Source organism: Eurosta solidaginis, chromosome 5, assembly GCF_040869045.1.
Source record: "Eurosta solidaginis isolate ZX-2024a chromosome 5, ASM4086904v1, whole genome shotgun sequence".
Classification (NCBI taxonomy): Eukaryota; Metazoa; Arthropoda; class Insecta; order Diptera; family Tephritidae; genus Eurosta; species Eurosta solidaginis.
This window is the reverse complement of record NC_090323.1, coordinates 47,817,034-47,843,047: the sequence shown is the minus strand read 5'-3', so window position 1 is coordinate 47,843,047 and position 26,014 is coordinate 47,817,034. Positions and strand designations below refer to the sequence as shown.

The 26,014-nt window shown below is 37.2% G+C and overlaps 1 protein-coding gene across 4 annotated transcripts in view; it reads right to left on the bottom strand.

The window, feature by feature from the left end:
- DCX-EMAP (Doublecortin-domain-containing echinoderm-microtubule-associated protein) overlaps positions 1–26,014 on the bottom strand; it is a 137,896-nt gene that overhangs the window by 34,985 nt on the left and 76,897 nt on the right. Inside the window, exons 1-3 of one of the 4 annotated variants that reach the window (XM_067786508.1) lie at positions 7,576–7,776; positions 7,380–7,464; positions 3,632–3,869 (exon numbers count right to left, since the gene is read on the bottom strand). The exons of 1 other annotated variant lie outside the window; for it this stretch is intronic. In XM_067786508.1, the coding sequence (XP_067642609.1) occupies positions 3,632–3,694 (63 nt within the window). In that variant the 5' untranslated portion in view covers positions 3,695–3,869; positions 7,380–7,464; positions 7,576–7,776. Of the gene's footprint in view, positions 1–3,631; positions 3,870–7,379; positions 7,465–7,575; positions 7,777–26,014 lie in introns of those variants that run through there. 2 more of the 4 variants (XM_067786510.1, XM_067786509.1) reach the window with 2 other exon arrangements.

Here is a 26,014-nt window from a genome sequence, read left to right as displayed (position 1 = left end):
GTTTGGGGTCGGCATAAAACATATAGGTCCCGTTCTGCCAATTTGTAGGGGAAATTAAAAGGAGCATGACGCAAATTGGAAAAAAAGCTTGGCTAAAGCTCCTCGGAGGTAAATCGCGGCAAGTATTTATTTATTTTACAGGGGTACTCCGATAAATTGGTTAACAGCCAGCTGCAGAAGATCCCAATGAAACTCCGAAGTTGCATAGGCATAATATTTATTCGACAAGTTTAAGATCGAGTTTGTCAAATTTTTTTTTTGTAAATATGACAGTTTAAAATCAAGAAATAAGCACCGCAATTAGTTATAGGTTGGGTTAGGTTGAAATGGTCGGTCAACAAAGACTTCCTATGCATTGAATGGGTTCAAATTGTTGTTTTTGTTTGATCACCAAACGGAAAAAACGCCAATCAGGTATCAGGAGTTATGTGATAATGTTATGGTTGCCTCGAGATGTGGCAACTCAGCCGCCCGTGCTGAACCGTTTCTGCGGTCCGTACTTCCTACATCTGCAGTTACTGATGAGAACTAGTTTATAGGCATGTGACGCTAAAAGGCATTTTCCAGTTAATATGCCCATCATAAGAGCATAGAGTTTTCTCTGCAGTTGTATGAGCAAAACTTTTTATATCTTCTATCGTAGGCTTTGCACATGATCTTAGACATTTTGCAACCCCGCGCTTATATCCACTCCTTTCCGTCTTAGTAATAATGATCTTATGCAAGTCCTGTCGCCTTGTGGTTTCTCTTAAGCGAATTGGGACGTCTCGTAGAAGCAGGGAGTGCTGCATTCTTACCCCCCTTATAATGATACATTTTTTTCATGGATCCCTCAATTTTAATTTAAAATTTTGATGATGATTGTTGCAAATCGCTTTTGATACTACAACGATATACTTTGGCAAAATTTGCTGGTAGCCTTCTTAGTTTACTCATGTGGAAAACCACAAAGAGTCTAAAGTCAGACATTGTAGAAAATGGCAGCCAGTTGACATTTGGGGTTTTTTTCACAGCCGAAACCTTCTTCTGATTGGTTTTGGTGATTTCACTTTACTATTAGGCATTGGCAGCGTTTGCAGTTTTGCGATTGTTCCTATGACTACAGCGGATACCATGCCAGAGTAGTAGAACCAAATCAACTGCACAGAGATTTTTCTGCGGTAATATAGATAACTAAAACTAGCGGCTCTTCCCCATGCTAGAACAAATAATAAAAACAAACAAAATGTTGAATATCGACGGCTGAATGGAGTATCACAACATCTTGAGTCCCATCTCGAAAATACCCTATATAAGCAAACTTTTGAAAAATCTTTTCCTTGGATAAGCTTCTGTACACCAACTATATTCATACAATCGAGTCTAATATTAAATTGAATCCGAAAACATTTTGGAGCTATATCAAGTCCAAAAAAGGTTGCTCCAGTATACCGTCTGGAGTGTTCCTTGATAACCACTCAGCGCGAACACCGGGTGATACAGCCAACTTATTTGCGGAGTTTTTTAAATCAAATTTTTCTGCCGACGATAGTTATCAATCGTTTGATGCCTCCTCGAATCTTGACACTGCTCTAAACTTTGGTGCCCTCTGTCTCTCTTCTGATGATATTAGTAATGCTATTCTCAAACTTAAATCTTCGTCTCAAACAGACGTCGATGGGTTCTCTTCAGTCCTGTTAAAAAACTGCCCGGCTCTAGTTCTTCCTTTAAGAATAATCTTTAATAAATCTCTATCGTCCGGTACGTTCACTGACGAGTGGAAGCTCACCTCCATTACCCCCGTCTTTAAAAGTGGTAACAAAAATGATGTGCGTAATTACAGACCTATTTCAAAGCTTTCTACCATTTCCAAAATTTTCGAGCATGCTGTTAATGCCAAGTTGAGTTTTGCGGTTAAGTCTTTAATATCTCCCTTCCAGCATGGTTTTGTCGCTGGTAGATCAACACTTTCAAATCTTGCTGTTTTTAGTGAATATTGTGTTGAATCTTTTTCTGCAGGTTATCAGGTTTATTGCATTTATACGGACTTTTCAAAAGCTTTTGACAAAATCCATCATAGTGTTTTAATTAAAAAATTAGGTTGCCTTGGTTTCCACTCTTCGTTTCTTTTATGGATAAAGTCTTATTTAAGTAACAGACAGTGTGTTGTTTCCATTGATGGACAATCGTCTAGTCCGTTCGTAGCCACTTCTGGGGTTTCCCAAGGGAGTATATTAGGTCCACTTTTATTTATCTTATTTATTAACGACGTAAGTAGTTGTTTTTCATTCGCGAAGTGTTTGCTATACGCCGATGACTTAAAGCTATTTTCTGCCATTAAGACGCCAGATGATGCCTTAATGTTGCAGAATGATATTAATAAATTGCACCAATGGTGCCTGAACTCCGGTATCTCTTTGAATCCGTCCAAATGCTTTCAAATGACCTAGTCGAAGTCAATTAATCTTCTAACTACAAATTATAGTATCTCTAATTGTGAGCTTCAATGTGTTAATGAGATTAAGGACCTTGGTGTTGTCTTTGACAATAAGTTTTCTTTTAGTAAGCATATAAATTTCATAACCTCTAAATCATATTCTATGCTTGGCTTTGTGAGGCGCAATGCTACCAAATTCTCCGATCCCTACACGTTTAAGCTACTTTGCACGTCTTTTGTTAGATCTAATCTGGAATATGGCGTATTTATTTTGGAGTAGTCAAACTGCTATTACCAGAATTGAAAGAATACAAAAAATTTTTCTCAAATATGCCCTTCGTCCATTAAACTTTTCTGATCCTATACCCGCCTACTCTGCGCGACTTATGCTTTTAAGCCTTAAGTCTTTAGATAATCGCAGATCAATACTCTGCTTGTCATTTACGTATGATATTATTAATGGGTCCGTTGACTGTTCATATTTATTGGATAGGATTCGATTTATTATTCCTCGGAGGTGTCTTCTCAGTTTTTATACATTTTGTTGTGACAATTTTAAAACCCACTATTCCAGTAATGCTCATATTGCTCGTGCTCTCCGTGAGTTTAACTCTATCATTACTGTTGTAAATCTAGACTTTTCTGCTCCAAAAGCGAAACTGCTAAATATGTTAAAATCTGCTTTCTAAGTACTATGTATTATTTTTCAAATAACTATCTCTTAACTTTAGTTTGTATCATTGTCTGTAAGGATTTAAGTCCATTGACTAAGTGAAATAAAGAAATAAAGAATTTCTTTGAACGCCATGCCTCAGGGGTTATTTTTTTTTAGAAAAATGCTCTTATTCCGAGTTCTGGGATACTAATACCCGAGATAGGATTTTCTTCAAACAAATTCTGAAATATGGCGGTTTAAAGCTGAGAAGCGAGTAGGAGCTATATGTATTTGATTCGATTTGTTGTGTAGACTTTCCAACAGGGTGGATCACTGATATATATTGGAACGATTTTCCCTCATCCCTTGTCAAATTCGGTTTGGAGACAAAAAGGTTTCGGCGTTGCGCCATCATCACTTGATTTTTAACACCGATGATGGCGCAACGCCGAAAGCAGCGGTTTGTCTCCAAACCAAATTTGACAAGAGATGGCGGAAAATCGTTACAATATACATCTATAGGTATTTGTTGTTGTATCTGCATAATAATTTTTACTAACCCAAGATTTTGTGGGCGATGAGAGCATCACAAATGGCGAACAATCATCGCTGTCCTCATACATTGAAGTGCTGCTTTTTGAAGGTTTTCGGTGTGCTTTAAGTTTCGTGGTTTATATTTCTAAATATTTATGTATATTTTTTGTTTTATTTTGGTAGGTTTTCTTATTTACATATTTTTGGAAGTTACCATTTTTTACTATTTATTATTATACCAGCATAAAAGTGATTTAATACTAACTAAAATTAAATATAAAATACATTCAATAAGTTTTATTTTTTTTTCTGAAAGCGTATATAACTTGGTTAGGTCTAAAAGTAGATCTGCGAAAAACTTAAAAGCGATAAATTACACAGCAAACCAAAATATGTTGGCTAATCTTGAAACACACGGTTCCCCAGGTGCTGCCGGCAAGCGACTTGAGGATTTTGTTGCCGCTTTACATTTTATATACAATTTCGGTTTTAGAAACTAATTCACCTATTGAAGGGTTAGGTCCCGTTGACACAATCGTGCATTCATCGGCATGGGAAATGATTGTAGCTCCTTCTTGGGTGGAAGGGAGTTTTAAATATTGGAATTAAACAGAAGGGGGTGTAGGACACCACCCTGTAGTACACCCTGTTAAATTCTCCTGGGCCTTGAGATTTCGTTCCTATATTGAACCGAGGCTTGCCAACCATTCAGATAATTTGCGGTCCATCTTTTTAGAAAAGGGGGAAGGTATGAGCCTTCCATGAGTAGCGTGGCGTGGTTGATTGTGTCAAAAGCTTTAGACATGTCAAGTTCCACGAGCACGCTGACTTCTTATGGCATTTAGCGCGGTGGTGGTGCTGTGTATTTTGCGGAAGCCATGTTGGTGCGTGGTTAGGCGAAGATTTGCCGTAAAATGAGGGAGAAAGACGGTTTCCAATGTCTTCGCTACTGGCGGAAGGTGTAATTTCGGTCGATATGACTTTCCTTCGTTAGCTGGTTTACCAGGCTATAGAAGTGGAATTATTCTTGTCATTTTTCATTGTACGCCAATGACAAAGGACTTCAGCGTCAGGTTGGATACGTGCGTAAGGTAATTTATTTTCTCAGCGTGGCAAGGTCTTTTGCATTGGCATAGCTATTCCACCTTTGCCTATTGATTTAAAGGGCCTATTGATTTGTGGATGGCTTCTTCAACCTCTGTGGGTGATGGTAATAGGTGAGACGCCGTGTTTATGTTTCTGTGACCTTCTCCACTGAAGAATACATTATAAATTGTCGGCAAAAGGCGCTCGCGTACTTCTTCGAATTCGGTAAAGTTTTATCGCCGAAGGCTATAGATACTTCATCATTGTGTTTTTTTGAATTAGACAAATATTCGACGGTTGACTCCAATTTAGCAACACCAGCAGAGAGGTTGCAGTTATTTAAATGCTGCTCCCATTTGGCACGTTTGCGTTTATTTACCAGCCGCACAATATCCAAGTTGAGACGCCTTATATGGGGGTCTCTGGGTCTAGTTGTCTCGCAAGGTCACGTACACTTGCCAAGTTTGCAGCTTCTGCCGGAAAATGCGGCATGATTTTTGGTATTTTACCGGCTGGAATAAAGAACGCACGCTCGCCTTGCAGGACATCAATTGGAATGGGGAGAGCAGCAAAATATTGATTTGTGAAGGTTGTGTAACCTTCCCCGTTAGTTTTTTTGAAAGTAATAAAAGTCCGCTTTTCGTAGGTGATTACATTAGCAGGTCATTGTATTGAAAGGAGTATGGGCAGGTGGTCGGATGCTCAGGTAAGCATCAGCTGCCATTCGACACAGTTTATGAGCCCGGCGCTGACGATAGAAATGTCTGCCGAGCTGTGACAGTAACCTGAAATTCTAGTGGGGGAATCGCCGTTTATCATGCAGAAAGTCGTGTTGTCTATTTGCTCTGCTAGGTGCCTGCCTCTGCTGATAGCTGACAATATATGTCATATACAAAAGCGTCTGAAGAAATTTGAAAGTTATATATGATAAATTGAGGAAGAAATGACAAAAACAGTATTTTCTAAAATTTCGGTTGTGTGGAAGATAAATGTCTATTCGGACAACATAGTATACTCTCCCACTGAATCTCATCAAGATATCTAAATAATTGAAGGACAAGTTTGCGTTAAAACCCATACACGGGCGAGAGGGTCATAGCTAAATCAAATCAGATCGTCATCTTGTTCATTTCGGCATAGTTATTTTTGAGTCTATCTGTCCGCCTTCAAGGACATACAATTTTGACATTCGGGCCGTTTAATTTTCATGAAAGGTATAAAAACGGAAAAAATTACTTAAAGTTGCGCGTTTTTTGAGTTTAGAAGTAAAAATAAATAAATTAAATTGATGTTCGCAGTATGTGGAGCTATGCAAAAACAAGCTCCTTCATATTATACGGAAGAAATGTCTGTTGAAATGTCTTTCTTTCGTGGAGTACCCCAATACGTTAAGACAACAACTCTAAGGATGTTAAGAAATGTTGATGGTGGGAATTCTTAATCTGTGCAGTAGTGAATTGAAAAAAAAACAACCAAATATCAACTCGAATTTCACCTGATGGTTCAAATTAACGGAAGGGCACGGATTTACTGTTTACTTTGTCGATCCAGAAATAAGTAGTTTCTACAGGCTGCCAGATTACTGTAGTATCTTTTAGCGGAAATGACAGCTGTAAAGAAAGCAATTTAGGAGGAAGCGTGCTTAAGCTGCTGTCGTATATACATACATTGATAGTCAGGCGCCGATTAAGGCAATCATCTCAAACAGTATTTCATTAAGAAGTGTGCTGGAATGCATAAAAGCATTGGAAAAACTTCGCTCAGGCCGGACCATACATTTATACTGGGTTCCCGGTCTTAAAGGGATAAAAGATAACAAAAAACTTGATGATAGATGTCCCAACTTGTTTGGAAGAAATCAACAGGAGGCAAAAGTTGCTTATAATCCATCAAGAAGGAAAAGCGTGGACAGAACAGCGGGGCAACAAAATTTCTAATATCATGTACAAATCCTACGATATTAGTCACAAGGTGGCTTATAAAAAATAAATGTAAGGCACGATAACCTCCGAAGAGATTTTAGGGTGAGCTTCTCTTCCAATTTGCGTCGTGCTACTTATTTAATTTTTCCTACAAAATGGTTATTATATGCCGATTCCGAACGGCATCTACAGGGCAGATGAGTTGTCAATGAGAAGCTTTTCATGGCAGAAATACGCTCGGAGTGCTTGCCAAATCACTGCCGAGTGACGACAGCGCTTAGAAAAACTTTCTTATAATTGAAAACACGTGAACCCAGGATCTTCGATGTGATAGGCTGAGCAAGCTACCATCACACCACGGCGGCCGGAAAAAGTGGCTTATATCTCTCACGATGGGTATACTAACTGGACACTGTCTTCCAGCGTCACATGCTTATAAGTTAGGCTTCGTCAGTAACAGCGGATTTAAGAAGTGCGAGCTGCAGGGTAAAACGGTTGTGCTTGTTCTATGTTTGTGTCCTGCGCGCGGCAGGTTAAAGCTGTAGCTGTTAGAAACGGTAGAGTTGCCAGATATTGAGGCAGCAATTAAGCAAGATCCTAGAAAAATTCTAGTATTTGCTAAGAGGACGGAGTTATTCTATAACATAAAAAAGTCCTGGCACCTAATTCAGGTTCTCCCCTTTGGCCGTCAAAAAAACTTAGGTAACACACTATCGACACATTCAGTCTATATGAGGTCTTAATTAACCGGCCAGTTCAAACTAACCTTACTTTATTTTTCACTTCAACATTTCACAGATAAAGAATTCTCCCTCTGCAATCACTGTTGTTGAACTTTTCATAAAGATTCTCTATAAGTAAATCAAAAAAATACAATAAAATAATAATAATTGTTTTCAATAAACATCACTCATAAACAACATTTTTGAATATTTTTCTTATTTCAAAGCCAGAGTAATTACACAAATTTATAAGAACGTAGGAAAGTTTCTTTTTCTTAAATTAAGTTATTTCTTTATATATTATTTAACTTTTTTAATTTAATTTTATATTCATAAAAAGTACACAAATGCTGGTTATGTCAACAAATATTCTCGTCACATTTTTCTTTTTTTTAAATCATCACAAAACTTCTTTTCAACATTGCGTACAAAATAAATTTGATGGCGTTACGCTTGAGCTGCCGTACAAAGACTGTCGCGGCGTTCGCGATTTAATATATTCCTAAGCGTGATAATCTCGAATTGTACAAAAAGGCGCAAGTAGAGCAGGAGAAGAATTTGTACAAGAAAATAGTTTGAAATGTGTAAGAGTTGGCCAATTGGCTTTACTAGCAGCAAAATATAGTGGAAAATAAAAATGAAGTTCGTAAAGCCCATTGGCAGGTGTCCGATTTGCAGCGAGCTGGGTACGAGCGCCTGATTTGAACCGTAACAAACAAACATTCATTTCATTTTAGGTACGATTACTGTAAAATTTTCATTTAAATATTTGTGTATGTGCATATTTAAAACTCAAATGCCAGGTAAACAAATAGTCAAAACATTAGGGTGTGCAATTTTTCAGGCTATATTTTCTTTTTGTCACATCTGAAAATTAGATTTCCTGTGGAAATTTAAGAACTTTTCAAATTTCGATTTTCCATACAAAAATCGACAAAGCCAAATTTAGGTAGAAACATTGGGTACCACCCTAGCTCAACGGGCGCTTTTAAGCAAAAATAATTATAATCGTTCTGGGACAAAACTCGCTTAAAAGTGTTCCGTGAAATCTCGCTTTCTATGAATTAACCGCGGGTTTCGTTACAAAATTGTCAATCAGCTTCTGTTGCTCCAGCGGCAAGCCCGCCCGACTCTAGGACCCCCTTTACCTTTTGTACTTAATAAAACCTAATCTTTCACGGCCCCCACAGTTTCCGTAGCTGGGACCACATATAGCATTTCTTTCGATATGGAAACGAAACCGGGTATGTCTCTTAACCCCTCTTCGTTGTTGAACTAAAGGAGCACAATAACAGCGGTTCGGTTTCTAAGACTGTTCCATTTTGTGAAAGAATTTGCGATAAAAACTCATGTCTAGTAAAGATTACCACAAATAAAAGTCTTCGTGTAATCGCTCTAACCATGGGGGAAAGCTTGGCGCTTTAACCCCCTGTCTACTTTTCTGCAGTGCTGTTGATCTATTACTGTCGCCAACTTTCTTGCGTGCCTTGTTGGTAATGTCTAGACAAGGCAACGAATCGGCGGAAAGGCAACGAAAACATCGATGGGTGAAACACTTATATATGCTACCAGCAGAACAATACCTTCCGGCTCGCCAAGAGTCGTCACATAGCGTGCTGTCGGGAAGGAAAAATAGGCTACTCCGCTAAGAGTTCACTGCCACACAAGCATCGAAGAAAATAGTGAGAACGAGCTGCTACGCTACGCGATATCAGTGCTGTGTGATATGCAGGAAACTGCGTTAAACTACATGGGATCTTTAAGGGCTCAACATACAGAGGAGAAAAACGAAAAAAATAAAATGGAAAAGAACGAATTCAAATTCTCATAAAGAAGACTAAGAAGCCAAAAAAAAACGAGCGAGAAAAAAATGCACTTCTACAGGGCGAGTCATGGTTTCATGTTACGTGTCGGAAGCTGTGACAACGGGCCCAACCAGCCAAGCAGGCAAACTCCGTCCAAGTTGCTAAAGAAAAGAAGCGGGTTGGAAAGAAAACACAAGCTGCAACTTTTACGTTAAAATCGGTAGATAGCAAAAGCTACGCTTAGGGGCCACATGCGGTCAGCTACGCCATAACGACATTGGAACGGTGATACGATCAGTACGAAAAATTATATCTGGCAACGTACTGATAAAAACAGCGCGCTACACCCACTCACCGGCCTTCAAAAAAGCCATCGGTAGTGCAATAGGAGAGGTCGGCGAGGCACAATAGCACGCCCAGTCGATGAAATTACAGGCAAACGGCATGGACTGCCTCACAACCGAAACAGAAGTCCGAGGCGCCATCTAAAAGAGGTTGGACAAGAGAGTACTAGGCATCTCCGTGTTCGCAGCAAACCAAAGAGCGCAAAAATGGTGGGCATCGAAGTGGACGAGAAGCGAGAATGTTGGCGATGTCCAACTTAAAAAAGGTGAAATTCCTATAGGCTGGATACAGTGCAATATTAGAAATATAATGCTGTTTTGGTGCCTCGGTGATCTTAAGTAAATTTTTCAGAATAAGGTGTTTCTGAATTTGATATAAAATGTTCTGAATTTGAACTGAGTTTGCTTTGAAAATTCTGAACATGAATTGTTTGTTATATTTTGAATGCAAGCTTTATAAACTTAAAATATCTGAACTTAAATTCCTATTTTCAGAAATGCTAAACTGTGAATTTGAAAAACCTGTTTCTAAACTCTTTTCTTTTTCGGAATTTGAGCTAAAGTTTTTGGGTACCTTTCTGAAATTGAATCGAATGCGCTGAACTGGAACTTGAAATGCAATATTATGAAATTTGAAAACCAGTTTCTAAATCTGTGTTGTAGTTTTCTGAATTTGATTTGAAGCTCTCTGAGCTTGCTTTGAAAATTATGGGTATGAATTGAAGCCTCTTGAAATTGAAACGAAATTTCTTAACCTGGGTAGCCATTTTCTGAATTGAAGATGGAAAACTTGAGAATGTAATAAACTGAATTTTATTTGAAAATTCTGCACTTGAGCTGTGATTTCTGAAAAAGAAATGGAAGCCCTGAATTTGAATTTGCATTTTCCTATTATGAAGTTTAATTTTTCTGAGCTTTAACTGAAGCTGAAAATTCTGAATAGGAAACATAAGTTTTTGAAATATGATTTTTTGAAATATAATTTTTGGAGCAAGAATTTAACATTCTGAACTTTGATTTGAATTACTCAAGAAGCTTGTGAAAGTAAACTGAAAAAAAAAAGCGTTGTTCTGCAAATGAACCGCACAGCGAAAATAAAATCTTGCAAATAATTTCCACACTTATTGACAAAAAAATCGTTCAATAAATTAATTATAAATCTGAAATTACTGAAAACGCCACTCTAATGTCGATTTGTCTTCCTTGTGCAACTGAGAACACTCATACGCCATGTCGGCCGCTAATTTCGCATATACAATTTTGCGGCATCAGCGACGAAGGCGGCTGTGAATGCGATGACGATGGCACAAATTGGCATTAAACATGGAAATATGGTAATATAATGTACAACTTGTATTTATTACAACTCGCTGACTACATAGTATTGTTATTGTTGTTTCGGATTGTTTCATTATTATTGTTGTGTATACTTATTTGAGGTCTGTTTACTTGTCCGCATATATATGAAATGTTTCCATCGCCTCTAACAACGAAAGAGTTTTGTTGTGGGCAGCTCTAAATGATTAATTTGCTTATTAAAATTTGTTTCTATTGCTTTGATTTTATTTGGTATTTGTATGGTAAGAATGTATGTGCTGATGTGTACGATGCTTTGTTTGTTCTTTTGTGGATTTTGTTTTCTTTTTGCTCGTATTTTGCTTTCTTATTCTTTAAACTTTGCTTTTTGCAGGTTCTTTCCTTTTCTCCATTTCTCTAGTGTCGGTTTCACTTTTCTTAGATTGTCTCTGTTCAAATTGTATTTGTGTGAACAACATAATAAAAAAGGGGGCAGGTTTTTTATTACACTTTTCTACACTTGCTCATGAAACACATATTACATACACATTTACATAACCCCCTGCAAAAAATCGTGAGATTAATCCCCAAAGAGATTGGTCTCCGATTGAGCCCTTTTAGTGCCTTTCGGGTACAGTTTGGGATTAGTCAGTTTGAAATCAATAAAAGAAAAATACGGAGCCCAATACCGAACCTAAATTACTAGGACTTAACGACTACGCCGGATTTAGGGTTAAATTTTCGGAGAATGTTTTTTATTCCTTTTTGAAAAGCGGGCAAACAAACTTACATCAAATATATTTGGTGGTTTGACAAACCCTTCGATTGTGCTTCTGTCATGAAAAATCCGAGTGTTCGCACTTGAGTCCTTATTGAACTGAAAAAGTACTAGTCTTCATATGTTCCCATATGGGTACAAAATTGATTGGTCCTATCGATTCCTCCCGGGTATAAATGGGTACAATTAGTCTCTTCATAGGACTTGCTCAAACAAAAGGGAATAGTTCAACTTATACAAAGAGATCAGAACTGGCATTGGTCGCATACTCCTTTGCGACTCATATCGGATTCAACCTAGACTAATCGCATTTTTTCAGGGCCATTTAATTTTGATTTTCTGTATATTAAAGAAAACCACCTCCCTTGCACTTTGAATAAGTGCCACATATAATACATATTATGTAGATATTACGTGAGAGTTAACTTGTAAAGTAGATCGTATAGCTCGAACGTGCGCTTTCTTTAACATGCATCATCCAAGCTATTTCTTCTCCTTCTGTTGAGCTCAGTAGAATATAAGCTTCTGCATTTTCTACTCTGAAATTATTGCCAAGATTGCCCGAATGATATTGCCATAATTGCTTGTATCTACTTACAAATGAGCAACAACAGCATTGAAGGCAATCATCGATTTGATATTCACATGGTACTCGAATGTTGTGAGCCGATTTCTGTACTTTTTTCGCAGCACCATACTTCCTCTCATCCGTTACCAAACTGTAGCTGCACCGATACGATCCGTTACCTATTGCTATCTTTGACTGCCATAAATTGATCTGCAACGATAATATCCGAACTGTTTCCAACTAATTTCGCTCCCAACTTCCTTAGTACGGAGAGCTTCAGTTTTCCTTACAGCGCAGACTTGTAGTCAATTTTAATACTTAGTTGCGGTTTTTTTTTGCAGTGTTGGTTTGTTGAACTCTAGTTGACCTTTGATGGACCAAGCGCTGCTTTAGCCATTGAAAAAAATTAACATAATAATCAGGGGTTCACCGAAAGTACTACTTTATGAATGGCTGCATATAAACACTTCCATCATTGCTGGTATTGGTTTGAAGTTTAGATGATGTTCTTCACTTATATGTAAGTATATATGTACACAAACTTATAAGCCGCTTTGGGAATTTCCATTGTATTTAGTATACCGTTAGAGTATAAACAAACAACAGCGTAGAAGGAAAGGAAGTACTTTTTATTTTGCTTATGCTTCTTTTTTCTAGTGTTGTGCAGAGAGGAGCTAGAAATATGAAAGTGAAAGGAAAGGTGAAAGTTTGGAAAATAGTTACAGGGTGAAGAGAAAGAGATAGGGAGGAAGAATAATAGGTATTGGTGTAAATAGAGGTAGAGCAAAAGGGATGGAAATGTGAATGGGATAAAAGAAGAGATGGAAGATAAAAAAGAAATGGAAGAAAAAGGAGAAGCAAAAAGGATGGTGGCTGCCGTAGTGTGATGGTAGCGTGCTCCGCATACTACACGAAGATCCTGGGGTCACGCCCCGGGAAAACATTTTAGAAATAAGTTTTTTTCAATTAGAAGAAAACTTTTCGAGGCGGGGTCGCCCCACGGCAGTGTTTGGCAAGCACTTCGAGTCTATTTTTGGCATGAAAAGCTCTCAGTGAAAGCTCATCTGCCTAGCAGATGCCGTTAGGAGTCGGCATAAAATAAGTACGTCCCGTCCCGCCGATTTGAAGGAAAAATTAAAAGGAGCACGACGCAAATTGGAAGAGAAGCTCAGCCTAAAATCTCTTCTGAGGTTATCGTGCCTTGCATTTATTTTATTTATTTTTAAAAGGATGAGGTATACAGAGAGACGGAGAACAAAAAGGAGGGGGAGAAAGAAAAAGAAAGGGAACAGGAAAATAATATCAGAGAAAGATGGCGAAAGAGTAGGTATGGAAGAAGAGGAATAAGGAAGACGGCGAAGTTATGAAATAAGCAGTTAACAAGATCATACACGACTGCCTTGATGCAATGCAAACATTCCTGGGTGCGGAATTGAAGGTTTCGTGTGCAGATCCCGGACCCTCCTAATTAATTTTTGCCATCAAAACTTGATCCAAAGCCTAAGACCCCTGTTCATCTATATAAAATTGTGAGATTAAATCAACTCATTCGAGTGTGATCTCTCAAGTTTAACCATAAAAGAGGTAAATTAGGGCTTTTCTGAGAACTTCGTCGGTATATTATCGGTAACAGGGGCTACCGTAAAATTGTTGAGAGATCTGAGGAGACTAAATAGTAAGACATTATTTTCAGAAAGAAAACGCTATTAGCGTTGAGTTATTTGGTTTATTGTCGCCTAGGTTTGGGCTTCTTATTGGTTGCTTACGGCTTTTTATAACTGGTGTCATCGAACTCATATTGAAGTTTTATCGGTATCTATTTCATAAGAAGCCGATAACAAAATGGTAAAACTCCAATACAAAGTAACAAAGCGGTAATTCTTCGGTAATATATATATATAAATTTATGATAAGAAATCGATACATTTTTGTTACTATATCGTTTACTTTTCCAAAAATAATAGATAATTTTTCAATTACCAAAATTATACATTTTCCATAAACACTTCTCTCGTCAATAAAAAAAACAAGTAACTCATTGATAATCCTTGCTATCGATAGAAATTTTAAAACAATTCGATAACGCGGAACTCGATATAATGTTTTCCTGTTAGACTCAAAATAATGAGCGCTAAAAAAATGTTTGTAATCTCAACATTTTGAGATTTGTACCCATGTAATCTAGTGCTCGATATGTATTTGTATTGTAAAGAAATTATTCAAAGAAGGGAAATGATTGGACAAAACAGGGTTGTGTGATTTTTATTTGAATGAATCACGAATCAAAAAATAAAATGTATTTCTTATTTGAAAATGTTTTCAAATCAAAGATATTTTTTATCTTTTATTTGATTCAGCATCCAAATCAAACAGAATTCTTATTATTTTGGGTATGTTTGGTTGAGATGTCTAGCCTTACACGTCGTCTTTATCCCAAAACGTCGACTGTTGTTTTTGTAGGTGCTTGCACCCTACCTCCATGCTCGGTAACACCTGTTGACGTTTCTTATGCGATTTCGAGCTGCGACCTTTTCATCTCTCCTGCAACCTGATCTCCCTTCTGCTCAACTTCAATCGGTATCCCTTTTCTCTTTCATTCAGGGCCAAATTTCTAATGCATCAGGAGCTATTTTGTAGCCCAAGACCTAAAATACGTGCCTCATGCTTTATTTTATCGAATTTGTGAGATCTAGAAAGAGAAACTCGATAAAACTCGTAATTGCGAGTGTTATCTAAACCGTGCACATTAAGCCTTTCGTTGTATACACTTTGTTTTGCAAATATCACTTTGTTACTATACGAATCTTAATTAAGCTCTAGATCTTGAATAAATGCACGAATAACTCCTAAGATATTTGTCTGATTGAAAAAAAAAAAAACTATATAGCGGGGTATTAGGGCGACGGAAGATATTGAAACCCGTTTTCGCAGTTGCATATAAAAACAGGAAATTTTTTGCGTAGTACGAAAATAGTTTGTTCTTTTTTTTTTTTTGAAAGTCTATAACTTCGCAAAATCTCAAACCAAGCTTTCTAGCATAATCGGCTCGTAAGCGACTAAAGCTATTTAAAGCTAGGAGAATCAGCTATGACGAGGCCAGTGAGCTCGCTAAGAAACATATGCTATAGTGGTCCTATCCGGTCGTTTCCGATACAGGTCTAATCTCAAACCAATACACATATACGTACTCACCGAATTTCATCAAGATAACTCAAAATTGAGAGACTAGTTTGCGTTCGAACAGGCAGACGGACATGACCAAATCAATTCAGATCATCATCCTGATCATATCGGTGGATCTATCTGTTCACCTTTAAGGACTTACAATTTCGAGACTCGGACCAAACTTAATGTACCACTCCATTTGCATGAAAGGTGTAAAAAGTATCTTTCATTTGGCTGAAAAGCCAAATAAAAAATTAAAAATTATCTTTGTTTTGGCTAAAGAATCAAATAACAAATATAAAATTTGTATTTGGATGTCGAATCAAATAAAAATTATCTTTGATTTGAAGTTGGATTTTAAATCAAAAAGATTTAGAATCACGCAACCCTGGCACAAAATAACGTTTGCCAGGTATGTTTGCTTTATATAAGCGTCTTATATATAAGTATTTAATCTGCTGTCATCGTGAGAATAAAAACCAACACAAACAAGTAAGGATGGGATTGTCTTCGGCTGTGCCGAAGACTTCATACCTTTCATGAATGAGGCTGAACAATAACCTTATCCCATTTGTAATCTCCAAATAATGCGCTGTATAAGATAAGAAATATATAGTGAACCGATGTACATACCTAAACGATTTTAAGATAAATAAAAAAATGGCAAAAACCACCTTATCTGAACGATCGGTTGTATGGGATATATGTATATTATATATTGCTCCGATCAAAGTGATTTTTTCAGAAAATCTTCTATGATATATTAGAATATATATCACCGAGTTTCACGTTTATACCTGCTAAATTGCGGCAGGAATGACCAAAATCGTCTTATCTGAACGATCGGTTGTGATCGGTGGTCCGATCCTACCGGATCCGACAAATGTCTAATATAATACAAAAATACATCCTTGTTCCAAATTTCATTGAGATATCTCAAAATTTGAGGGACTAGTTTGCGTTCAAACAGACAGACGGACATGGCTATATCAACTCAGTTCGTCGCCCTGATCAATTCGGTCTACTTAATGGTGAGTCTATCTTCTATATTTCTCAACGTTAAAAACATCGGACCAAAGTTAATATACCATTTCATGTTCATCAAAGGTATAAAAATCTATATGCTTGTAGTCGCTACTATCTATATGTATGTATGCTTGTATTCCACATATATACACAGATTTGCCTGTTAACATGTCACACTAAATCTTGCTAGCTGCCAAGTTGCTCATACGACACGTATGACCAATACAATGAGAGGGCTCACTGCAGCGTCATTTTTATACTCAGTTGAGCAGAGTATATTAACTTTGATTGGATAACGGTTGGTTGTACAGGTGTTAAGGAATCGAGATAGATATAGACTTCCATATATAAAAATCATCAGTATCGAAAAAAAATTCGATTGAGCCATGTCCGTCCGTCCGTCCGTCCGTCTGTCCGTTAACACGATAACTTGAGTAAATTTTGAGGTATCTTGATGAAATTTGGTATGTAGATTCCTGGGCACTCATCTCAGATCGCTATTTAAAATGAACGATATCGGACAATAACCACGCCCACTTTTTCGATATCGAAAATTTCGAAAAATCGAAAAAGTGCGATAATTCATTACCAAATACGGATTAAGCGATGAAACTTGGTAGGTGAGTTGAACTTATGACGCAGAATGGAAAACTAGTAAAATTTTGGACAATGGGCGTGGCACCGCCCACTTTTAAAAGAAGGTAATTTAGAAGTTATGCAAGCTGTAATTCGGCAGTCGTTGAAGATATCATGATAAAATTTGGCAGAAACGTTACTCTTATCACTATATATCTGCTAAATAAAAATTAGCAAAATCGGAGAACGACCACGCCCACTTTTTAAAAAAAATTTTTTTTAATTCAAATTTTAAAAGAAAAGTTAATATCTTTACAGTATATAAGTAAATTATGTCAACATTCAACTACAGTAATGATATGGTACAACAAAATACAAAAATTATGGCGATATCTCGGAAAGGCGTCCACCTATAGAACTAAGGCCCACGCCCTTTTAAAATACTCATTAACACCTTTCGTTTGATACCCATTTTGTATAAACGTATTTTAGAGTCATCCCTGGTCCACTTCTATGGCGATATCTCGAAAAGGCGTCCACCTATAGAACTTAGGCCCATGCCCTCTTAAAATACTCACTAACACCTTTCATTTGATACTCATATCGTACAAAAAAATTCTAGAGTCACCCCTGGTCCACCTTTATGGCGATATCTCGAAAAGGCGTCCACATATAGAACTAAGGCCCACGCCCTCTTAAAATACTCATTAATACCTTTTATTTGATACTCATATCGTACAAACAAATTCTAGAGTCACCCCTGGTCCATCTTTATGGCGATATCTCGAAAAGGCGTCCATCTATAAAACTTAGGCCCACGCCCTTTTAAAATACTCATTAATACCTTTCATTTGATACCCATATCGTACAAAATAAATCCTAGAGTCACCCCTGGTCCACCTTTATGGCGATATTTCTAAATGGCATCCATCTATAGAACTATGGCCCACTTCCTCTTAAAATACTCTTTAATACCTTCCATTTGAAACGCATGTTATACAAACACATTTCAGGGTTACCCTAAGTTCTTTTTACAACATGGTGATTTTCCTTACTTTGTCTCCACAGCTCTCAACTGAGTATGTAATGTTCGGCTACACCCGAACTTAGCCTTCCTTACTTGTTTCATTTTCATTTAAGTGGTTGCTTTTATAGTGTGTTCATTGGTGCAATTACATTTAAGTGCTTTGTGTTTAACTGTTTGAATTTTTGCACAACAATTTTTGCTAGCGGGCTTTACAGTTTTGCTTTGTTTTCTTTTTTTACTGCTGTCGTTTCTTTACAACAGTTGCTCGTTTTCAAAACAAAAACACCAACGTCTGCAGGTCAGTGTTTTGTTTCACTAGCTTTGAATGGCATGAAAGAAAAAGTTATATTTCATTTCTACACACACATAAACGCATGTGAAGTATCTGAATACTGTAAGAAGAGAGTGGCCTGTGAGCATATGTACACAAGTAGGTATATACATACATATGCATAACAGACACGCATACATATGTATATACATTCCATATCAGCAAAGGTTCGTTTGCATAATTCTTTTGTACTTGCAAATCTCTAAGAATTGAAAGTTTGTATAAGAAATATTGCATTATGTCCTCTTTTGCGGAATGCAACCACTGCAAAATTGTATGGGTGCCTTGCGAAGTATGAAAACTTTTCAAGTTACACATGTGTCATAAGAAAACCACATTGTTGGTCACTGTTGCATTAAAAGTATTTGGCCCATCAGCAAATGTTGTAGTTTTTTGCTTTCATTGTAACTTTTAGATTGGCTATTCGTTTTTATTACTTTGTAAACATTTTTGTTTTCTACAGCAAAAAAAAAGTAAAAGCGAAATAAAACCAATAAAAAACAAGTAAGGAAGGCTAAGTTCGGGTGTAACCGAACATTACATACTCAGTTGGGAGCTGTGGAGACAAAGTAAGGGAAAATCACCATGTTGTAAAAAGAACCTAGAGTAACCCTGGAATGTGTTTTTATGGCATGCGTATCAAATGGAAGGTATTAAAGAGTATTTTAAGAGGAAGTGGGCCATAGTTCTATAGATGGATGCCTTTTAGGGATATCGCCATAAAGGTGGACCAGGCCTGACTCTAGAATTTGTTTGTACGATATGGGTATCAAATGAAAGGTTTTAATGAGTATTTTAAGAGGGCGTGGGCCTTAGTTCTATATGTGGACGCCTTTTCGAGATATCGCCATAAAGGTGGACCAGGGGTGACTCTAGAATTTGTTTGTACTATATGGGTATCAAATGAAAGGTGTTAATGAGTATTTTAAAAGGGCGTGGGCCTTAATTCTATAGGTGGACGCCTTTTCGAGATATCGCCATAAAGGTGGACCAGGGGTGACTCTAGAATTTGTTTGTACGATATGGGTATCAAATGAAAGGTGTTAATGAGTATTTTAAAAGGGAGTGGGCCTTAGTTCTATAGGTGGACGCCTCTTCGAGATATCGCCATAAGGGTGGACCAGGGGTGACTCTAGAATTTGTTTGTACGATATGAGTATCAAATGAAAGGTGTTAATGAGCATTTTTAAAGGGAGTGTGCCTTAGTTCTATAGGTGGACGCCTTTTCGAGATATCGCCATAAAGGTGGACCAGGGGTGACTCTAGAATTTGTTTGTACGATATGGGTATCAAATGAAAGGTGTTAATGAGTATTTTAAAAGGGAGTGGGCCTTAGTTCTATAGGTGGACGCCTTTTCGAGATATCGCCATAAAGGTGGACCAGGGGTGACTCTAGAATTTGTTTGTACGATATGGGTATCAAATGAAAGGTGTTAATGAGTATTTTAAAAGGGAGTGGGCCTTAGTTGTATATGTGAAGACGTTTTCGAGATATCGACCAAAATGTGGACCAGGGTGATCCAGAACATCATCTGTAGGGTACCGCTAATTTATTTATATATGTAATACCACGAACAGTATTCCTTCCAAGATTCCAAGGGCTTTTGATTTCGCCCTGTAAAACTTTTTCATTTTCGTCTACTTAATATGGTAGGTGTCACACCCATTTTACCAAGTTTTTTTCTAAAGTTATATTTTGCGTCAATAGACCAATACAATTATCATGTTTCATCCCTTTTTTCGTATTTGGTATATAATTATGGCATTTTTTTAATTTTTCGTAATTTTCGAAATCGAAAAAGTGGGCGTGGTCATAGTCGGATTTCGGCCATTTTTTTTTACCAATATGAAGTGAGTTCAGATAAGAACGTGAACTGAGTTTAGTAAAGATATATCGATTTTTGCTCAAGTTATCGTGTTAACGGCCGAGCGAAAGGACAGACGGTCGTCTATGTATAAAAACTGGGCGTGGCTTCAACCGATTTCGCCCTTTTTCACAGAAAACAGTTACCGTCCTAGAATCTAAGTCTCTACCAAATTTTACAAGGATAGGTAAATTTTTGTTCGACTTATGGCATTAAAAGTATCCTAGACAAATTAAATGAAAAAGGGCGGAGCCACGCCCATTTTGAAATTTTCGTTTATTTTTGTATTTTGTTGCACCATATCATTACTGGAGTTGAATGTTGACATAATTTACTTATACACTGTAAAGATATTAACTTTTCTTTTAAAATTTGAATTTAAAAAAAAAATTTTTAAAGAGTGGGCGTGGTCGTTCTCCGATTTTGCTAATTTTTATTAAGCAGACATAGAGTAATAAGAGTAACGTTCCTGCCAAATTTCATCATGATATCTTCAACGACTGCCAAATTACAGCTTGCAAAATTTCTAAATTACCTTCTTTTAAAAGTGGGCGGTGCCACGCCCATTGTCTAAAATTTTACTAGTTTTATATTCCGCGCCATAAGTTCAACTCACCTACCAAGTTTCATCGCTTAACCTGTATTTGGTATTGAATTATCGCACTTTTTCGATTTTTCGAAATTTTCGATATCGAAAAAGTGGGCGTGGTTATTGTCCGATATCGTTCGTTTTAAATAGCTATCTGAGATGAGTGCCCAGGAATCTACATACCAAATTTCATCAAGATACCTCAAAATTTACTCAAGTTATCGTGTTAACGGACAGACGGACGGACGGACGGACGGACATGGCTCAATCGAATTTTTTTTCGATACTGATGATTTTGATATAGGGAAGTCTATATATATCTCGATTCCTTTATACCTGTACAACCAACCGTTATCCAATAAAAGTTAATATACTCTGTGAGCTCTGCTCAACTGAGTATAATTACAGCATTTTTTAAGTGGGTAAATTGTTTACATATAAACTTTTCATTTGGTTACGTATGTATATAAGAATTAAATTTGTGCATGAGGATGCCGGTAATCTGACAGGACATAAACGTTAATTTTGTTGTATTTCTCTAGAGCTCACGTAGGCATACATACTGTATATATCCAAGTGGGGGTGCGTGGTTTGTTTTTAATGAGTCCTCAAACATTTTTGAAGCCCCCCTATTCAAGATATCGAAATGAGTCTGAAATATGTGAGAAATATGTGAGCCTAAAAAATATGATTATATATAAGAGCACAGATATTCATATTGTGGCGAATATTGGCATCACTATGCTGTTAGTAAATAATCAAAACAGCAAAAACAGCATGCAGCTACACTTATGTACATGTCCACATTAAAGCAAGCAGCCACACTTATGTAAAAGGCAAAGAAGAATATTCCATACACATAACTAGCAGCTTGAAGCAGAGAGATTATGTATCCGGTAGCTAAGAGCAGATGTTGCTACTCACACATACGCATACATGAACCCTCTAGACCTAATGAGAAATATCCAGGTAACAGAGAGTATAAAAGCAGCGCAAGCTGAGGAATAACTAATCAGTTTGATTTAAACACGCTATTAGTGAAGTATAATTGTACTACACCCAAAGTACTCTAAATAAAGACCATTTGGCAGCATTGAATATTGGAGTTATTTATTCGATAGTTCAGCGATTCGAACGTCAGCAAAAGATATATAATTATCAGGAACTCCTCAAAAAATTCGCTGCAATATTTTATTTTGGAAAATTATTGGTTCAAATTAAATTTGAACATAATCATAAAGTTTCTTGTTTTTTATTTCAGGGACCCTTCACCTAATCATATCTATAACTATTCGCCTCATTACCAATGCATTTATGTAAGTTCTTTTTGGCATGTTTGATTGCAACAACAAATTTCCTCCGCGGTACACCCCAGTTGGTGTGTCGAACCTTCGTATGTCTTCAATTATCTTTGATGTCGGTACGCCTCACCTTTAACGACTACCATTCCAAACATACTATTTTCCAACAAGGTTTCCCAATATTCTTCCCCATTTTTATTGTCTAGCCTCGAAGATCCGCCTTGAGTGGGCTAATCCCTTATTTAATGCACAGAAATTACTACGAAAAGGGTCATATAAGAAGTAAATTATGAGCTATTTATGAGCATAACAGGAGTCTGATACAACTCTTATTAAGGGGTCTGATGAGATTCCTTTTTAGGGACACATGTGATGTATGAAATAAGGCACATATCGAACGATAATTATAAGAAGAAAATAACACCCATTTCGGGCTCTTAAATTAGCTCATTATGAGTGCAAGCGCTTTGATTTTGGTGTCTTTTATGACACTTTTTTGACATCGAGTGTTTGTTGGGAACGTATGTTATTTTTTCTGTGAAAACATTTTTCCTCACGGTATGGGGGAGGAGTCAGAGTGTAAGCGTAAGAAAAGTGTAAGTGTAAGTGTAGTGTTGGGAACTGGCATGCTATATGGATGAGTATAACTATGCTTATTATTATCGTCAGATGAGGCGAGGCAAGAAATGGAAAGAAAAGGCGTAGAACGGGGTTAAAAAATAGAAAACCAGGCGTGAGGAAGGGAAAGTTTAGAAGGCAAAATATAAGCCAAAACGGAACCCCCCTTTTACCGGACGACGTAATATCAATTTGTTGTCGAAGTGTTAACGGTTTGTTATCGATAAATTATCGGTTTGTCGTCGACGGGATTCCTTATCGACGAGGTATGGACAAGTTGCCAATTTTTTATCGATGTGTTATAAACTTCCTATCAATAATAAAGATTATCGATGAGTTATTGAACTTTACTGACCGAAAAGTTTTCGATTGTTTATTGAAAAGTCTTGATACATTGTCAAAAATTATCAATTGTAATGGATTTGTTTTAGAAAAAGTACTGATTACTTATCGTTATGTTATCAAAAGTTTATCAATTGGTTAGTGAAAAGCTATCGATTTTTTACTGGGATGTTATCGATAAGTTGTCGAAAATTTACTGATTAGTTATCACCGAGCTATCGATGACTCATTGGTTTGCTTTGAAATAGATACCGGTAAAATTTAAATATAAATTACATGACACATCTGTAACTCTCCGATAATAAGCCGATGAGAAACCAGTGATAAGTCGATGGCTCGGCGGTAACTAACCGATAATTCCCCCGTAAATTTGCTTTTAATATTTCTATCCAAATCTGCATTTGGTAGCAGGACTGCAGGTTGGAAGAGACAGGTGAACGAAGTCTTCATAAGTTTAGGTGATCTCAATTGCAGTGAGTTTGCGTGAAGTGGGGGTGATTGGCGTAACTTGAGATAGCACGGAAAAAATCGCCTAAGTGGTTGAGCGTCAATTTATGAATATCACCTTATGACAACGGAACATCAACAACATCAATCAATTTATGAATATCACCTTATGACAACGGACACAAATTTCAAGCATCGCACGAGATATATAAGTTAGAATCCCAGCTTTAATATAAACACCCTGCATAACTCATCACTTGAATCTTAGCTACATCTAAGCATCTTTGGCAGCATCGTCGCTTCTACATGAACGCATCATAAGTCTAACCCATTCACAACGTAAGATTAAGGATAAGGAGGCCCGTGGCCCAGTTCATGAGCGGAACTTCTGCCCACTGAAAATTGTCTTGCATCCATCATAGTTTGGGGTATAATATATATGCTTAACGAGAGTACCTGCCTCTTTAGGATCAATCTCACGGTGTCAAACACACGAATCTAATTGCGTGATCAACGGCCCAGTGCCGAATCGTTGGTACCAAATTAGCTTGTAGTAGGGTGTAAAATCACAATCGCCTTCATTTGATTCAAGGTCTTTTAACACTTTTACATTTTATGGATAATTGCAGCCGGTTGCAAGGCAACTCCACCTTCAGTCTATTACCATTCTACTACATTTCTGAGCCCCAGGATATCACTACAACGACAAAAATCGCACTGGAATAACCTGCATTATAATTATGGGATGTGATTACAACCATTTCAATCGGATTGTATGAATTTGTAAATTCGAGTCTACGACTTAAAGCCTCAATTACTGATCACATTCACCTATATGAATGTTCGTAGGACTCTGCGACAAAAAGCCTCATCTACTAATAACATTCACACAACATCCTATTCGGCATAGCCCAACGCAGCACTTTCTTAACCCTTACAATTGTCAACAGTTGTCTTCTGCCCAGCCAGCATTAAGTCAAACACATTACTCAATCATTTTACTCAACAGGTATACTACGGAGTCACAATTAAGGAATGGGATCAACCTTTTCTTCGACCTAACGCAGCAGAGTCATTGAAAAATGTTTGCTTAGGTTAGAATAGGTAAATAGGCCGCTTTACTCTTGCCGGCGAAGGGGGAAAAACCTTATTGCCAATTTTCCATCGAAAAAACCGGCATACTCTGAAGAAAATAATCTACTGTCAACTTCAGCGGAAAAGAATGTGTTTATAGCATCACACTTCCACAAAAGTTAACTCCCTCGCATGCAAGCTGAAATTCGCATGCGAGAAGAAACCACAGCGTACCGTGAATATCTAAATAGGTGGCCGATCTCAAGGACAAGAGATGAGACCTATATACAAGCATTAAGTGATACATTATATGCAGGTCAGAACTGGCTTTTCCAGCTCCTCACGGTACAGTTTTCATCCACCGTGATAGGGTTGTGTAAGTGATACACGTGTTCACATTGCTCCCCTTCGAGTTAGCGCCACACAGGATTGGATAACCTATTGGTATTTTGTGAGCCTTTTGCAACCTATCGGCCCTACCGCGGGCATATTGTAACGAATTTTGGGGGATTCCGATTATTTTGCACTTTCTGCTAACGTTCGAATCGCTGAAGTATCGAATAAATAACTCCGATATTCGGTATTGCAAAATGACGTTTATTTAGACTTCTTTGGGAGTAGTACTTCACAATAACAATTATACTTCACTAATAGCGTGTTTGGATCAAACTGAATAGTTATTCCTCAGCTTGCGCTTATTTTATACTCTCTGTTGCCTCGTTCGCATATTTCTCCTAAAATCTAGACCCTTCACGATCATGCCTTCTGGAACAGTTGTATCTGGCGCTTGGTTATTTAGCTATATGCGTGTGTCTGTGTGAGTAACAACTTCTGCTCTTAGCTGATGATAACGTGATGTGTGATTGTTTCTCCTTCTTCTTCGCTCTGATCTGTTGACTGCATATATGTATGTGAAATAATCTCTTCATTTCGAGCTGGTAGTTATGTGTGTGAAATAATATTGTGGCTGTTTGCTTTAATGTTTAAATGTACATAAGTGTGGCTGTCTGCTTTTGTTGTTGTTGTGATTATTTACTAACAAATATCATATTGATGCTAATGTTCTGAACCCCTTACCCACAGGGGGTACAATTTGGGGTAGTTTTGTTTACCAGATTAGTTTTCATCCGGCACATGGAATTTGGAACACACGATTCTGGTAATTTAAATCAGATTGAAATGCCTATTCAGTTGAGCAGCAACCTTCCGCAAACCGCAACAACATTTTTTTTTTTATAAAGTTTTAGTTGTAAAACAATTGAAACTAAAAGAAAATTTAAACGCTTTCATGCAACGTAACACGCTTGTTAGCATCACAAAATTTATTTGCATATATTTATGAGTAAACATATGTATGAACAAATTACTTATATGCAACAATCCTATATGAAATTCATTTCAAAAACAAATTACTTTGGCATAAAAGCCAAGGTTGCATAAATTTTAATCACAGCGCTTAGCAACAGTTCGCCCGCATACATTTTTTGTATTCTTCACAAATATGATTTTAGGTAATAAATCAACGAA